We start from the raw sequence: 16,743 nt of genomic DNA on the forward strand, positions 1-16,743 counted from the left end.
AGGTAAAATTAAAAATCTCTTCTACTCCCTTGCAGGGCTCTATGTTTATCTTTGAAATGATTTCTCAAATCTTTATAAGAGGCAGAGACTTAGAAAAGTCTGTGGAACAATTCTAAAACCTTATATATAGTTAATCTGTAGTCTAGGACCCTATAAATGTAGAGGAGGAGGGGTCCCATAGCCCCCCCCCCTTCTATTAATACAACCAATCAATAATCAATAATTATAATACAAAAAAACATTTGATGCTGCCCCTATCATGACCCCAATTTGATCCATCATTAAAAAAACATTGTTTTGGCAAGTCAGTAAGGACATCTACTTTGTGCACGACACAAGTCATTTTTTCCAACAATTGATTACAGACAGATTATTTCACTTATGATTCACTGTATCACAATTCCAGTGGGTCAGAAGTTGACATAAACTAAGCTGACTGTGCCTTTAAACAGCTTGGAAACTTCCAGAAAATTATGTCACGGCTTTAGAAAATTCTGATAGGCTAATTGACATTATTTGAGTCAATTGAAGGTGTACCTGTGGATGTATTTCAAGGCCTACCTTCAAACGCAGTGCCTCTTTGCTTGAAATCATGGGAAAATTAAAAGAAATCAGCCAAAACCTCAGAATTTTTTTTGTAGACCTCCACAAGTCTGGGTCATCCTTGGGAGGAATTTTCAAATGCCTAAAGGTACCATGTTCATCTGTACAAACAATAGTACGCAAGTATAAACACCATGGGACCACGTAGCCGTCATACCGCTCAGGAAGGAGACGCATTCTGTCTCTTAGAGATGAACGTACTTTGGTGTGAAAAGTACAAATCAATCCCAGAACAACAGCAAAGGACCTTGTGAAGATGCTGGAGGAAACGGGTACAAAAGTATCTATATCCACAGTAAAATGAGTCCTATATCGACATAACCTGAAAGGCCACTCAGCAAGGAAGAAGCCACTGCTCCAAAACCGCCATAAAAAAGACAGACTACGGTTTGCAACTGCACATGGGGACAAAGATTGTACTTTTTGGAAAAATGTCCTGTGGTCTGATGAAACAAAAATAGAACTATTTGGCCATAATTACAATAAAGTCAAGGTATTGGCGTGGTAATCCCAAAGCCCTGACCTCAATCCCATAGAAAATCTGTGGGCGGAACTGAAAAAGCATGTGCGAGCAAGGAGGCCTACAAACCTGACTTAGTTACACCAGCTCTGTCAGGAGGAATTCACTTATTGTGGGAAGCTTGTGGAAGGCTTCCCGAAATGTTTGACCCAAGTTAAACAATTTAAAGGCAATGCTACCAAATACTAATTGAGTGTATGTAAACTTCTGACCCACTGGGAATGTGATGAAAGAAATAAAAGCTGAAATAAATCATTCTCTCTATTATTATTCAGACATTTCACATTCTTAAAATAAAGTGGTGATCCTAACTGACCTAACACAGGGAATTCTTACGAGGAATAAATGTCAGGGATTGTGTAAAACTGAGTTTAAATGTATTTGGCTAAGGTGTATGTAAACTTCCGACTTCAACTATACAGCCAAACCTGGATGATGCTGGGCCAATTACACGCTGCCTATGGGACTCCCAATCACAGCCGGATGTGATACAGCCTGGATTCAAACCAGGGACTGTAGTGACGCGTCTTGCACTGAGATACAGTGCCATAGACCGCTGTGCCATTCCGGAGCCCACGTACTGTAGTGAGGCTGTGTTTGGAGAGAACCAGAGATTGTTCTAGAGATGTGTAGGTCATGTTTAACAGGTAATCACTATTAATGCCGGTGACATCTCCACTGTGGTTTCAACCCTGGGACTGGTGTGGTGCAGATAACAAGTAAATAGACCCTGAACGCTTGATGACAAGGTCTCTCTTCTCTTTCTTTCTCCTTGTGATGTTTATCCTCTCTCTCCTGAATCTCTTTCTCTCTCCCTCTCTTTCTCTCTCCCTCTCTTTCTCTCCCTGTCTTTCTCTCTCCCTCTCTTTCTCTCCCTCTCTTTCTCTCTCCCTCTTTCTTTCTCCTGAATCTCTTTCTCTCTCCTTCTTTCTCTCTCCCTCTTTCTCCCTCCCTATTGTTCTCTCTCCCTCTCGTTCTCCCTCCCTCTCGTTCTCTCTCCCTCTCTCGCTATTTCTCTCCCCCGCACTTTCTATCTCTCTCTCTCTCTCTCTCTTTCCCCTCTGTCTCCCCTCTCTTGCTCTCTCTCCAGGTGTGTGCTGTGCCAGTCTGGAGCAGCCCAAGGCCCTGATGAAGATGGGTCTGAGTAAGGTGCTTGTAGGACACGCTAACTTCCTGATGGGGGCGCTAATCCAAAGGGGTCTGTGCGGCGACACATCAGCCTGAACGCATGGGCCTGCACCATCTAATCTAATGTAGTGGCACTCACTACTGGACTAGTGGTGAGACTGATATCTAATGTAGGACCCTGGGACTAGTGGTGAGAGAGTACCCATTTCTGTAGGATGTTGTAGGAATCCATCTGGAATGTGTATCTGTAGGGTGTTGTTGTAGGAATCCAGCTGTAATGTGTATCTGTAGGGTGGTGTTGTAGGAATCCATCTGCAATGTGTATCTGTAGGGTGTTGAAGGAAATACTGGCCATCATCCTGTGTTATAACAAGAAGAGCAGACTGCTGGTGAGTTCGCTACTGAAATATATGTTCATGTGCTATTTGTGCAATCAATCAAGTCCATTCACCGGGTCAGAATCACAAGAGAAGTCCATTCACCGGGTGAGAATCACAAGATAAGTCCATTCACGGGTGAGAATCACAAGATAAGTCCATTCACCGGGTGAGAATCACAAGATAAGTCCATTCCCCGGGTCAGAATCACAAGATAAGTCCATTCACCGGGTGAGAATCACAAGATACGTCCATTCACCGGGTGAGAATCACAAGATAAGTCCATTCACCGGGTGAGAATCACAAGATAAGTCCATTCACCGGGTCAGAATCACAAGATAAGTCCATTCACCGGGGTGAGAATCACAAGATAAGTCCATTCACCGGGGTGAGAATCACAAGATAATCCATTCACCGGGTGAGAATCACAAGATAAGTCCATTCACCGGGTCAGAATCACAAGATAAGTCCATTCACCGGGTCAGAATCACAAGATAAGTCCATTCACCGGGGTGAGAATCACAAGATAAGTCCATTCACCGGGTGAGAATCACAAGATAAGTCCATTCACCGGGTGAGAATCACAAGATAAGTCCATTCACCGGGTGAGAATCACAAGATAAGTCCATTCACCGGGTGAGAATCACAAGATAAGTCCATTCACCGGGTGAGAATCACAAGATAAGTCCATTCACCGGGTGAGAATCACAAGATAAGTCCATTCACCGGGTGAGAATCACAAGATAAGTCCATTCACCGGGTGAGAATCACAAGATAAGTCCATTCACCGGGTGAGAATCACAAGATAAGTCCATTCACCGGGTGAGAATCACAAGATAAGTCCATTCACCAGGTGAGAATCACAAGATAAGTCCATTCACCGGGTGAGAATCACAAGATAAGTCCATTCACCGGGTGAGAATCACAAGATAAGTCCATTCACCAGGTGAGAATCACAAGATACGTCCATTCACCGGGTGAGAATCACAAGATAAGTCCATTCACCAGGTGAGAATCACAAGATAAGTCCATTCACCGGGTGAGAATCACAAGATAAGTCCATTCACCAGGTGAGAATCACAAGATAAGTCCATTCACCGGGTGAGAATCACAAGATAAGTCCATTCACCAGGTGAGAATCACAAGATACGTCCATTCACCGGGTGAGAATCACAAGATAAGTCCATTCACCAGGTGAGAATCACAAGATAAGTCCATTCACCGGGTGAGAATCACAAGATAAGTCCATTCACCGGGTGAGAATCACAAGATAAGTCCATTCACCGGGTCAGAATCACAAGATAAGTCCATTCACCGGGGTGAGAATCACAAGATAATCCATTCACCGGGTGAGAATCACAAGATAAATCCATTCACCGGGTGAGAATCCTTTGACTTTGTATCCAGTATTATCTCTGAACTGTTCTGTATCGGTAGCTGATTGGCCCAGTAGTATCTCTGAACTGTTCTGTATTGGTAGCTGATTGGCCCAGTAGTATCTCTGAACTGTTCTGTATCGGTAGCTGATTGGCCCAGTATCATCTCTGAACTGTTCTGTATTGGTAGCTGATTGGCCCAGTAGTATCTCTGAACTGTTCTGTATTGGTAGCTGATTGGCCCAGTAGTATCTCTGAACTGTTCTGTATTGGTAGCTGATTGGCCCAGTAGTATCTCTGAACTGTTCTGTATTGGTAGCTGATTGGCCCAGTATTATCTCTGAACTGTTCTGTATTGGTAGCTGATTGGCCCAGTATTATCTCTGAACTGTTCTGTATTGGTCGCTGATTGGCCCAGTAGTATCTCTGAACTGTTCTGTATTGGTAGCTGATTGGCCCAGTAGTATCTCTGAACTGTTTCGGTATCGGTATCTGATTGGCCCAGTAGTATCTCTGAACTGTTCTGTATTGGTAGCTGATTGGCCCAGTAGTATCTCTGAACTGTTCTGTATTGGTAGCTGATTGGCCCAGTAGTATCTCTGAACTGTTCTGTATTGGTATCTGATTGGCCCAGTAGTATCTCTGAACTGTTCTGTATTGGTAGCTGATTGGCCCAGTAGTATCTCTGAACTGTTCTGTATTGGTAGCTGATTGGCCCAGTATTATCTCTGAACTGTTCTGTATCGGTAGCTGATTGGCCCAGTAGTATCTCTGAACTGTTCTGTATTGGTAGCTGATTGGCCCAGTAGTATCTCTGAACTGTTCTGTATTGGTAGCTGATTGGCCCCGTAGTATCTCTGAACTGTTCTGTATTGGTAGCTGATTGGCCCCGTAGTATCTCTGAACTGTTCTGTATTGGTAGCTGATTGGCCCAGTATTATCTCTGAACTGTTCTGTATTGGTAGCTGATTGGCCCAGTATTATCTCTGAACTGTTCTGTATTGGTAGCTGATTGGCCCAGTAGTATCTCTGAACTGTTCTGTATTGGTAGCTGATTGGCCCAGTAGTATCTCTGAACTGTTTCGGTATCGGTAGCTGATTGGCCCAGTAGTATCAAATCAAATCAAATCAAATTTATTTATATAGCCCTTCGTACATCAGCTGATATCTCAAAGTGCTGTACAGAAACCCAGCCTAAAACCCCAAACAGCAAGCAATGCAGGTGTAGAAGCACAGTGGCTAGGAAAAACTCCCTAGAAAGGCCAATACCTAGGAAGAAACCTAGAGAGGAACCAGGCTATGTGGGGTGGCCAGTCCTCTTCTGGCTGTGCCGGGTGGAGATTATAACAGAACATGGCCAAGATGTTCAAATGTTCATAAATGACCAGCATGGTCGAATAATAATAAGGCAGAACAGTTGAAACTGGAGCAGCAGCACAGTCAGGTGGAAGTTGAAACTGGAACAGCAGCATGGCCAGGTGGACTGGGGACAGCAAGGAGTCATCATGTCAGCTAGTCCTGGGGCATGGTCCTAGGGCTCAGGTCAGTTGAAACTGGAACAGCAGCATGGCCAGGTGGACTGGGGACAGCAAGGAGTCATCATGTCAGGTAGTCCTGGGGCATGGTCCTAGGGCTCAGGTCCTCCGAGAGAGAGAAAGAAAGAGAGAAGGAGAGAATTAGAGAACGCACACTTAGATTCACACAGGACACCGAATAGGACAGGAGAAGTACTCCAGATATAACAAACTGACCCCAGCCCCCCGACACATAAACTACTGCAGCATAAATACTGGAGGCTGAGACAGGAGGGGTCAGGAGACACTGTGGCCCCATCCGAGGACACCCCCAGACAGGGCCAAACAGGAAGGATATAACCCAACCCACTTTGCCAAAGCACAGCCCCCACACCACTAGAGGGATATCTTCAACCACCAACTTACCATCCTGAGACAAGGCTGAGTATAGCCCACAAAGATCTCCGCCACGGCACAAACCAAGGGGGGGGGCGCCAACCCAGACAGGATGACCACAACAACAGTGAATCAACCCACTCAGGTGATGCACCCCTCCAGGGACGGCATGAGAGAGCCCCAGCAAGCCAGTGACTCAGCCCCTGTAATAGGGTTAGAGGCAGAGAATCCCAGTGGAAAGAGGGGAACCGGCCAGGCAGAGACAGCAAGGGCGGTTCGTTGCTCCAGAGCCTTTCCGTTCACCTTCCCACTCCTGGGCCAGACTACACTCAATCATATGACCCACTGAAGAGATGAGTCTTCAGTAAAGACTTAAAGGTTGAGACCGAGTTTGCGTCTCTGACATGGGTAGGCAGACCGTTCCATAAAAATGGAGCTCTATAGGAGAAAGCCCTGCCTCCAGCTGTTTGCTTAGAAATTCTAGGGACAATTAGGAGGCCTGCGTCTTGTGACCGTAGCGTACGTGTAGGTATGTACGGCAGGACCAAATCAGAGAGATAGGTAGGAGCAAGCCCATGTAATGCTTTGTAGGTTAGCAGTAAAACCTTGAAATCAGCCCTTGCTTTGACAGGAAGCCAGTGTAGAGAGGCTAGCACTGGAGTAATATGATCAAATTTTTTGGTTCTAGTCAGGATTCTAGCAGCCGTATTTAGCACTAACTGAAGTTTATTTAGTGCTTTATCCGGGTAGCCGGAAAATAGAGCATTGCAGTAGTCTAACCTAGAAGTGACAAAAGCATGGATTAATTGTTCTGCATCATTTTTGGACAGAAAGTTTCTGATTTTTGCAATGTTACGTAGATGGAAAAAAGCTGTCCTCGAAATGGTCTTGATATGTTCTTCAAAAGAGAGATCAGGGTCCAGAGTAACGCCGAGGTCCTTCACAGTTTTATTTGAGACGACTGTACAACCATTAAGATTAATTGTCAGATTCAACAGAAGATCTCTTTGTTTCTTGGGACCTAGAACAAGCATCTCTGTTTTGTCCGAGTTTAATAGTAGAAAGTTTGCAGCCATCCACTTCCTTATTTCTGAAACACATGCGTCTAGCAAGGGCAATTTTGGGGCTTCACCATGTTTCATTGAAATGTACAGCTGTGTGTCATCCGCATAGCAGTGAAAGTTTACAATATGTTTTCGAATAACATCCCCAAGAGGTAAAATATATAGTGAAAACAATAGTGGTCCTAAAACGGAACCTTGAGGAACCCCGAAATTTACAGTTGATTTGTCAGAGGACAAACCATTCACAGAGACAAACTGATATCTTTCCGACAGATAAGATCTAAACCAGGCCAGAACATGTCCGTGTAGACCAATTTGGGTTTCCAATCTCTCCAAAAGAATGTGGTGATCGATGGTATCAAAAGCAGCACTAAGGTCTAGGAGCACGAGGACAGATGCAGAGCCTCGGTCCGATGCCATTAAAATGTAATTTACCACCTTCACAAGTGCCGTCTCAGTGCTATGATGGGGTCTAAAACCAGACTGAAGCATTTTGTATACATTGTTTGTCTTCAGGAAGGCAGTGAATTGCTGCGCAACAGCCTTCTCTAAAATTTTTGAGAGGAATGGAAGATTCGATATAGGCCGATAGTTTTTTATATTTTCTGGGTCAAGGTTTGGCTTTTTCAAGAGAGGCTTTATTACTGCCACTTTTAGTGAGTTTGGTACACATCCAGTGGATAGAGAGCCGTTTATTATGTTCAACATAGGAGGGCCAAGCACAGGAAGCAGCTCTTTCAGTAGTTTAGTTGGAATAGGGTCCAGTATGCAGCTTGAAGGTTTAGAGGCCATGATTATTTTCATCATTGTGTCAAGAGATATAGTACTAAAACACTTGAGCGTCTCTCTTGATCCTAGGTCCTGGCAGAGTTGTGCAGACTCAGGACAACTGAGGTTTGGAGGAATACGCAGGTTTAAAGAGGAGTCCGTAATTTGCTTTCTAATAATCATAATCTTTTCCTCAAAGAAGTTCATGAATTTATCACTGCTAAAGTGAAAGTCATCCTCTCTTGGGGAATGCTGCTTTTTAGTTAGCTTTGCGACAGTATCAAAAAGGAATTTCGGATTGTTCTTCCTCTTCCTCCTCTTACTCTCACTACTGTAGTCTGACATATCAATAGATACACTATGATCTTTATGTACTGTGTACTGTAGTCTGACATATCAATAGATACACTATGATCTTTATGTACTGTGTACTGTAGTCTGACATATCAGTAGATACACTATGATCTTTATGTATGTACTGTAGTCTGACATATCAGTAGCCCTTTGTTACTCAGTGATTGTTGGCCAATGTTACAATGTCATTTCATATTGAAAGAAAATAGATTACTTTAGCTTACTGTAACCAATCATATCATATTTGTGCATCTTCTGCAGAACTTAGAGATGACCAGGCCATGGTGGAAGACTCCAGCTGTTCACACCAGAACAGGAGACCGGCTAGTGTGAACATGGTGGTGGCAAACAATACCATTAGACTACAAGAAATCCTGAACCACATAATTGCAGACAACACAATATTCAATAACATTCACCAGGTGGGCTTGTCTACATTGGACCATGTGTTACAGCACAACCGAATCCGCATGAAACAGGTCTACAGGGAGCCATTTGAGCGAAACTCAGAGAGGGTTACAGAACAGCGCTATGAATATGTGCAAGTAAGTACTAAACTGTGAATTTACTATCATATCATCACTGTATAGACACATGACAGTGCTGTAATCCAGTGTATTGTGCCTCACCATATTGACTGCTCTGGGTCTATGTCACATATTGTCTTGTCTGTTTCAGAGAGTCTTGGAGCTGGATGCCGTTGCAATTCAGCATGTTTATATTTACATTGATGAGTCTGGCTTGAACCGAGCCAAAAGAACGGGACGGGGACAGAACATTATTGTGCCATTGTGAATGTCCCTGGACAGCTTGGAGGGAATATCACCATGTGTGCAGTCGTTAGCCAGCAAAGCGTCCTCCATCACCATGCCAACCTTGGTCCCTACAACACCGTCCTTCTCATCACATTCCTGGACACACTACATGGCATCCTCATTCCAGCCGAGCAGAGGGGTGGACCAGAGCAGACCAGGTATGTTGTTATCTGGGACAACACGAGTTTCCACCGGGCTGCTCTGGTCCACAACTGGTGCATCGATCACCCACAATGTATTGTTCTATACCTCCCACCATATTCCCCATTCCTAAACACAATTGAAGAGTTTTTGTCGGCATGGCAACGGAAGGTGTATGACCGCCAATCCCCTCACACGCATGCCTCTCCTCCAGGCATTGGAGGATGGATGTGGTGAAGTTGCTGTGGGGGCTTTCGGCGGCTGGATCCGTCACTCCAGAAGATTCTTTCCCTGCTGTTTAGCCAGGGAGAACATGGCTTGTGATGTAGATGAGGTGCTGTTTAGCCAGGGAGAACATGGCTTGTGATGTAGATGAGGTGATGTGGCCAGACCAAAATAGAAAGCAGGATGCAGCCTAATGTCTTTGTTACATTTTGCATGTGTTGTTTGTGTTTAGAGTTTTGAAGGAATGAGCTACTTTCATGTTTTATTGTTGTACAGAAAACTGTTTATCTTCCTGAATGTTTTTCCTGGTTTTCTCCTGTTGGGTTTGGAAAGTGTTACAAACAAAACACAAGTGTTCAAAAATACTGCATTTTGGAAATAAATGACAATGTTTTTGTTACTGTATTGCATTTGTGTGTTTATTTATGTATATTTGAGTAGGTATACATTACTGTAACAATATTTTACAACCGGCTACAGTGTCACACTGACAAAAGGCATACACCTACTGCTGGGATATTCATAGTAGTGTTTGTGTTGATCACATCATAAACCTACTGCTGGGATATTCATAGTAGTGTTTGTGTTGATCACATCATAAACCTACTGCTGGGATATTCATAGTAGTGTTTGTGTTGATCACATCATAAACCTACTGCTGGGATATTCATAGTAGTGTTTGTGTTGATCACATCATAAACCTACTGCTGGGATATTCATAGTGGTTTGTGTTGATCACATCATAAACCTACTGCTGGGATATTCATAGTAGTGTTTGTGTTGATCACATCATAAACCTACTGCTGGGATATTCATAGTAGTGTTTGTGTTGATCACATAAACCTACTGCTGGGATATTCATATTGTTTTGTGTTGAACACATCATAAACCTACTGCTGGGATATTCATAGTAGTGTTTGTGTTGATCACATAAACCTACTGCTGGGATATTCATAGTGGTGTTTTGTGTTGATCACATAAACCTACTGCTGGGATATTCATAGTGGTGTTTTGTGTTGATCACATAAACCTACTGCTGGGATATTCATAGTGGTGTTTTGTGTTGATCACATAAACCTACTGCTGGGATATTCATAGTAGTGTTCGTGTTGATCACATAAACCTACTGCTGGGATATTCATAGTGGTGTTTTGTGTTGATCACATAAACCTACTGCTGGGATATTCATAGTAGTGTTTGTGTTGATCACATCATAAACCTACTGCTGGGATATTCATAGTAGTGTTTGTGTTGATCACATCATAAACCTACTGCTGGGATATTCATAGTAGTGTTTGTGTTGATCACATCATAAACCTACTGCTGGGATATTCATAGTGGTTTGTGTTGATCACATCATAAACCTACTGCTGGGATATTCATAGTAGTGTTTGTGTTGATCACATCATAAACCTACTGCTGGGATATTCATAGTAGTGTTTGTGTTGATCACATAAACCTACTGCTGGGATATTCATAGTAGTGTTTGTGTTGATCACATAAACCTACTGCTGGGATATTCATAGTGGTGTTTTGTGTTGATCACATAAACCTACTGCTGGGATATTCATAGTAGTGTTTTGTGTTGATCACATCATAAACCTACTGCTGGGATATTCATAGTAGTGTTTGTGTTGATCACATCATAAACCTACTGCTGGGATATTCATAGTAGTGTTTGTGTTGATCACATCATAAACCTACTGCTGGGATATTCATAGTAGTGTTTGTGTTGATCACATCATAAACCTACTGCTGGGATATTCATAGTAGTGTTTTGTGTTGATCACATAAACCTACTGCTGGGATATTCATAGTAGTATTTTGTGTTGATCAGTGTGGGGTTTGGTAGACAGATCCATTCATATGACGTGTGTCATTTTGATTCAAAGAAAACATTTTGGAAAGAGCTAAAACAGTTTTGAATGTAGTGTTTGTTTTTGCTATGAGTTTGTAGAGTGTGTTTAGCGTTTTGGGAAAATGGCCCAAAGATTCAGCAAACGTGTGTGTAAACAATTGTTGCAAACTGTAAATATCTGCCTTTTGGCCTATTTCAGCATACTAGAACTAAACAAATAACTAAATAAAATATGAAACTCTAAAAGGTTAAACCAAAGGCAAATTGTCTATTGATAATATAAAGAGGGTCAAAATAAATATTTTAAAACTACAGGTCCCAACATTTAATCAAGATGATCCTGTGTTGGCTCAAGCCTGATTCCACCTCATTCTAGAGAAATATTTCACTCAAATGTAACACGTGATGTATGTTACATTTCTCGTAGTGATTAACCAACATGTCAGTGTTCCCAGAAGAGTGGAGGCTGTTATAGCAGCAATGTTCCAACATCTAGTGGAAAACCTTCCCAGAAGAGTGGAGGCTGTTATAGCAGCAATGTTCCAACATCTAGTGGAAAGCCTTCCCAGAAGAGTGGAGGCTGTTATAGCAGCAATGTTCCAACATCTAGTGGAAAACCTTCCCAGAAGAGTGGAGGCTGTTATAGCAGCAATGTTCCAACATCTAGTGGAAAGCCTTCCCAGAAGAGTGGAGGCTGTTATAGCAGCAATGTTCCAACATCTAGTGGAAAGCCTTCCCAGAAGAGTGGAGGCTGTTATAGCAGCAATGTTCCAACATCTAGTGGAAAGCCTTCCCAGAAGAGTGGAGGCTGTTATAGCAGCAATGTTCCAACATCTAGTGGAAAGCCTTCCCAGAAGAGTGGAGGCTGTTATAGCAGCAATGTTCCAACATCTAGTGGAAAGCCTTCCCAGAAGAGTGGAGGCTGTTATTACAGCAAAGGAGGGACCAACTCCATAATAATGCCCATGATTCTGGAATGAGATGTTGGATAAACAGGTGTCCACATACTTTTGGTCATGTAGTGTATATAACGTTAGGTTTGGCTGGCAGACTGCTTCTGCTTGAGCAGAGATGAGATGATGACTTTATGGAATGAAAAATAATAAATAAATAAATATACAAACAAACAAACAACTAAAAATTTGAAATTTGAAATATTCTATTATTTTGTAGTAATTTCCTATTGATTTCTACCCAATGTGAACCTGACAGAGAGACAAGGGAATATTTTCAATGGGTTTTTATGTGTTTGTTTGTATATTTATTTATCTCAATTGTTTTGCTTTAGAATTTACATTGAAAAGCTTTATTTCGTAATAAAAAGAACCAACCTTAAAAAGCACTTATCGCTCAGCATTAGTTTTCATCCCAAAAACAATGAGGGACCACATCTTAAATGGGAGCAGAATTTAACACAACATAGGACCATTTTGATCTTGGATTAAATGGTCTTAAAAACTGGGGCTCAGGGGACGGTTTCTCTTTGGTATAAAAGGCAGATCTGACAGAGCAAGTTGTTTTTTTCAACACCCTGGCGAGGAGTGTACAGACCCACTGGCCGTAATTAAAAATATTCTGATAAAACGATTACATTTAAATTACAATGAATTTGGCAACAAAAAAAATACATTGATCATAAAGTCAAATTCAGTTCACAACATTTTAGTCAATAAAGATTTCCATCAAATACAGCTTTGATTGTAAAAAGTTTAATGTCTGACTTAAAAGATAGATTGACTCTTCTTCTCCATGGTGAAGTCAGCCTCGTTGCCCTTCTGGTAGTCTGCCTCCGGTGTCTGACACCCATTCCAGTCCGGCTCAGAGCACCTCTTCTTGGGGGAGGCATGGAGGCCTCCCCGATGACTGATCCTCAGCACACGGATGGCTATCAGGTAAAAGATCTCACACACGTTGAGCACTATACACACAGCCGACGCCCCTACCATGAAGTAGGTAAACACCCTCTTCTCTGTGGGTCGGCTGTTGTAGCAATCCACCTGGTTAGGACAAGGCCAGAGGTCGCACATGACGCGTCGCGGCAGGTCAAAGTTGTTGTAGATGAGATGCAGGAGGTAGAGGAACGCCACCTCGATGGCCGTCTTGAAGAAGAGGCTGAGGAGATACGTCCACCAGAGTCCTCCGTGCTTCTGTCCTGTGTTGTCGTAGAGACGGGCGTTCTCGCCGTGCGTGATGCGGTACTTGCGCTCGCGTTCCTCGCGGTACGCCACGTGCAACACGACCATGAAAGAGGGACAGGTGATGAAGATGAGCTGAAGTGCCCAGAGCCGGGTGTGAGAGACAGGGAAGAAGTGGTCGTAACAGGCGTTGGCGCAGCCGGGTTGGCGGGTGTTGCAGTCAAAGTCTTTCTGGTCGTCAATCCAGACGCGTTCTGCGGCCACGACGAAGACCATGACTCGAAACACGAAGACCACGGAGAGCCAGATGCGGCCAAATACAGTGGAATACTTATTGACCCCGCTAAGCAGGGCCTCTAACGTCTTCCAGTCCATGGTGAGATTGGAGTGGGATGCCCTTCTTTCACCTTTGAACTTTCGCCAACAGATGCGTGGAGGAGCTTCTGTCTTCGGACTTTTAACGGAAAGCTGGGGGACGAAGAGAAGGCGATTAATTAATAAGTGTGTGAACGACCATGGTATGGATTGAGCCAGTCCATGCGCCATTTCAGGGAAAGGGAACTACCTAAAATGAAGATCCTGACCTATAACACTGGCATCGCCATTGCCTGCCCTACTGGATGGCTACATAGGTAGAAATGCTTTCTAAATAAAGTTCTAAGCGTGAAAAGGCTGAACAACATATAATACAACTCTTCAATGTCACATAGAAATACATTTCTTCTGGGCGCTAAAAGTCGTTTTCTTTTAAAAGATCTGTTCACAGCCTTTTATTTAGACTCTGATCAAGCTTTTCATCCAAATCCCCCTGTGTCTCTCTCTCTCTCCATCTTCTGAAGCTGTTTTTTCTTAAAGGCAGTTTATTTATTTATTTATTTACTTATTTATTTATTTATTTTTTAAAGAAACGGCTGCTTTATCAAAACACTCTTTCCATTAAGAGTCTAAACAAAATCACACTTTGTTGTTACCAGGATTTCAATGATGTTGCTCTTCATCGACCTTGCCAAGGCTTTCGACTCTGTCAATCACCATATTCTTATCGGCAGACTCAGGAGCCTCGGTTTTTCGGATGACTGCCTTGCCTGGTTCACCAATTACTTTGCAGACAGAGTTCAGTGTGTCAAATCGGAGGGCATGCTGTCTGGTCCTCTGGCAGTCTCTATGGGGGTGCCACAGGGTTCAATTCTCGGGCCGACTCTTTTCTCTGTGTATATCAATGATGTTGCTCTTGCTGCGGGCGATTCCCTGATCCACCTCTACGCAGACGACACCATTCTATATACTTTCGTCCCGTCTTTGGACACTGTGCTATCTAACCTCCAAACAAGCTTCAATGCCATACAACACTCCTTCCGTGGCCTCCAACTGCTCTTAAACGCTAGTAAAACCAAATGCATGCTTTTCAACTGGTCGCTGCCTGCACCCGCATGCCCGACTAGCATCACCACCCTGGATGGTTCCGACCTAGAATATGTGGACGTCTATAAGTACCTAGGTGTCTGGCTAGACTGCAAACTCTCCTTCCAGACTCATATCAAACTATCCTATCCTACCGATCCTCGACTTCGGCGATGTCATCTACAAAATGGCTTCCAACACTCTACTCAGCAAACTGGATGCAGTCTATCACAGTGCCATCCGTTTTGTCACTAAAGCACCTTATACCACCCACCACTGCGACTTGTATGCTCTAGTCGGCTGGCCCTCGCTACATATTCGTCGCCAGACCCACTGGCTCCAGGTCATCTACAAGTCCATGCTAGGTAAAGCTCCGCCTTATCTCAGCTCACTGGTCACGATGGCAACACCCATCCGTAGCACGCGCTCCAGCAGGTGTATCTCACTGATCATCCCTAAAGCCAACACCTCATTTGGCCGCCTTTCGTTCCAGTACTCTGCTGCCTGTGACTGGAACGAATTGCAAAAATCGCTGAAGTTGGAGACTTTTATCTCCCTCACCAACTTCAAACATCAGCTATCTGAGCAGCTAACCGATCGCTGCAGCTGTACATAGTCTATCGGTAAATAGCCCACCCTTTTTCACCTACCTCATCCCCATACTGTTTTTATTTATTTACTTTTCTGCTCTTTTGCACACCAATATCTCTACCTGTACATGACCATCTGATCATTCATCACTCCAGTGTTAATCTGCAAAATTGTAATTATTTGCCTACCTCCTCATGCCTTTTGCACACATTGTATATAGACTCCCCCTTTGTTTTCTACTGTGTTATTGACTTGTTAATCGTTTACTCCATGTGTAACTCTTTGTTGTCTGCTCACACTGCTATGTTTTATCTTGGCCAGGTCGCAGTTGCAAATGAGAACTTGTTCTCAACTGGCCTACCTGGTTAAATAAAGGTGTTCTCAACTAGCCTACCTGGTTAAATAAAGGTGTTCTCAACTAGCCTACCTGGTTAAATAAAGGTGTTCTCAACTAGCCTACCTGGTTAAATAAAGGTGTTCTCAACTAGCCTACCTGGTTAAATAAAGGTGTTCTCAACTAGCCTACCTGGTTAAATAAAGGTGTTCTCAACTAGCCTACCTGGTTAAATAAAGGTGAAATAAAAAAATATTTAAAATATTTAAAAAAATAGAACATCTTGGGCATAGACGTCAGTTCAACACCTAGTTTTGATTTACATTTGGTTGAGTTAAAATCAACCCCAAAAAATGTCAGTATGTCATTGGATTTAGGTTCAAAGTTGTGTGAAAAAAAAGACTAAACGCTTTCATGTTGATCACTTTTTTTTTTTTGCAAATCCCAATCCGTTTTCATCGTTGACATAACGTCATCACATTGATTGTTGTGGTTTTGAAGTGGAAACAACATGGAATGATATTCGCAAAAAAACAGGTCAACGATCATTTGTTTGTTGTTGAAAACACAAATCCTTTAGAGGCATTTGACAGGTTAAAATCCTTCAAACACAAAAGAAAGTGACTCGTATCAATATTACTTATTGATTTAATAGCCCTACTTACAGTTGTTTCAGATCACTGAGCTGATGTTCCGTCCATCTTAGCCTCGGCCGTCTCTCTCTGTTCCAACTTCAGTCTGATTTGACTATAGAACGCCGGGGCTTAACAAGGGCCGGTCTATGCCTGGACGTTGTGGTTTAAACCACAATCTGGAGGTGTGGTCTGCAAGCTTTGGAATCAGTTCGGCTCTTTGTCACTAGCCAGTTAGTGATGCAATACCCTATTCAAATCAAATGCACTATCAACATCGGAGTTGTCATGGTGACTAAGTGTCCCCCACACACACAGGTGAGTATGGTTTTGGTATCACCCTACGTCTGCCTAGACGCCCTCCTGTATCCGGCCCTGACACAGATTTCGAGATAAACGTGATTCCAAACAGGAAAGCTGATCCTTTAAATGCCAGGACAGCTGGAGCCATGGTACGGAGGTACCAGGATGTAGACACAGGGCACTCCAGTCCCGCAGAGAACTGATAGGG

At 43.2% G+C, this 16,743-nt stretch overlaps 1 protein-coding gene across 1 annotated transcript; it reads right to left on the reverse strand.

Moving 5' to 3' along the window:
- Nucleotides 1–12,828: 12,828 nt before the first annotated feature.
- LOC109885715 (gap junction beta-3 protein-like) lies at nucleotides 12,829–16,397 on the reverse strand. The gene is made up of 2 exons (XM_020477528.2): nucleotides 16,266–16,397; nucleotides 12,829–13,742 (listed from the first exon to the last, which is right to left on the reverse strand). The coding sequence occupies exon 2, from the start codon at nucleotides 13,647–13,649 to the stop codon at nucleotides 12,861–12,863; it is 789 nt and encodes a 262-aa protein (XP_020333117.2). The 5' UTR covers nucleotides 13,650–13,742; nucleotides 16,266–16,397; the 3' UTR covers nucleotides 12,829–12,860.
- Nucleotides 16,398–16,743: the final 346 nt, after the last annotated feature.

The sequence above is a fragment of the Oncorhynchus kisutch genome, linkage group LG17, assembly GCF_002021735.2.
Source record: "Oncorhynchus kisutch isolate 150728-3 linkage group LG17, Okis_V2, whole genome shotgun sequence".
Lineage (NCBI taxonomy): Eukaryota > Metazoa > Chordata > Actinopteri > Salmoniformes > Salmonidae > Oncorhynchus > Oncorhynchus kisutch.

Bases quoted from the DNA above. Each gene is read 5' to 3' on its own strand.
- LOC109885715 (XM_020477528.2), bottom strand. From the start codon at position 13,649: ATGGACTGGAAGACGTTAGAGGCCCTGCTTAGCGGGGTCAATAAGTAT.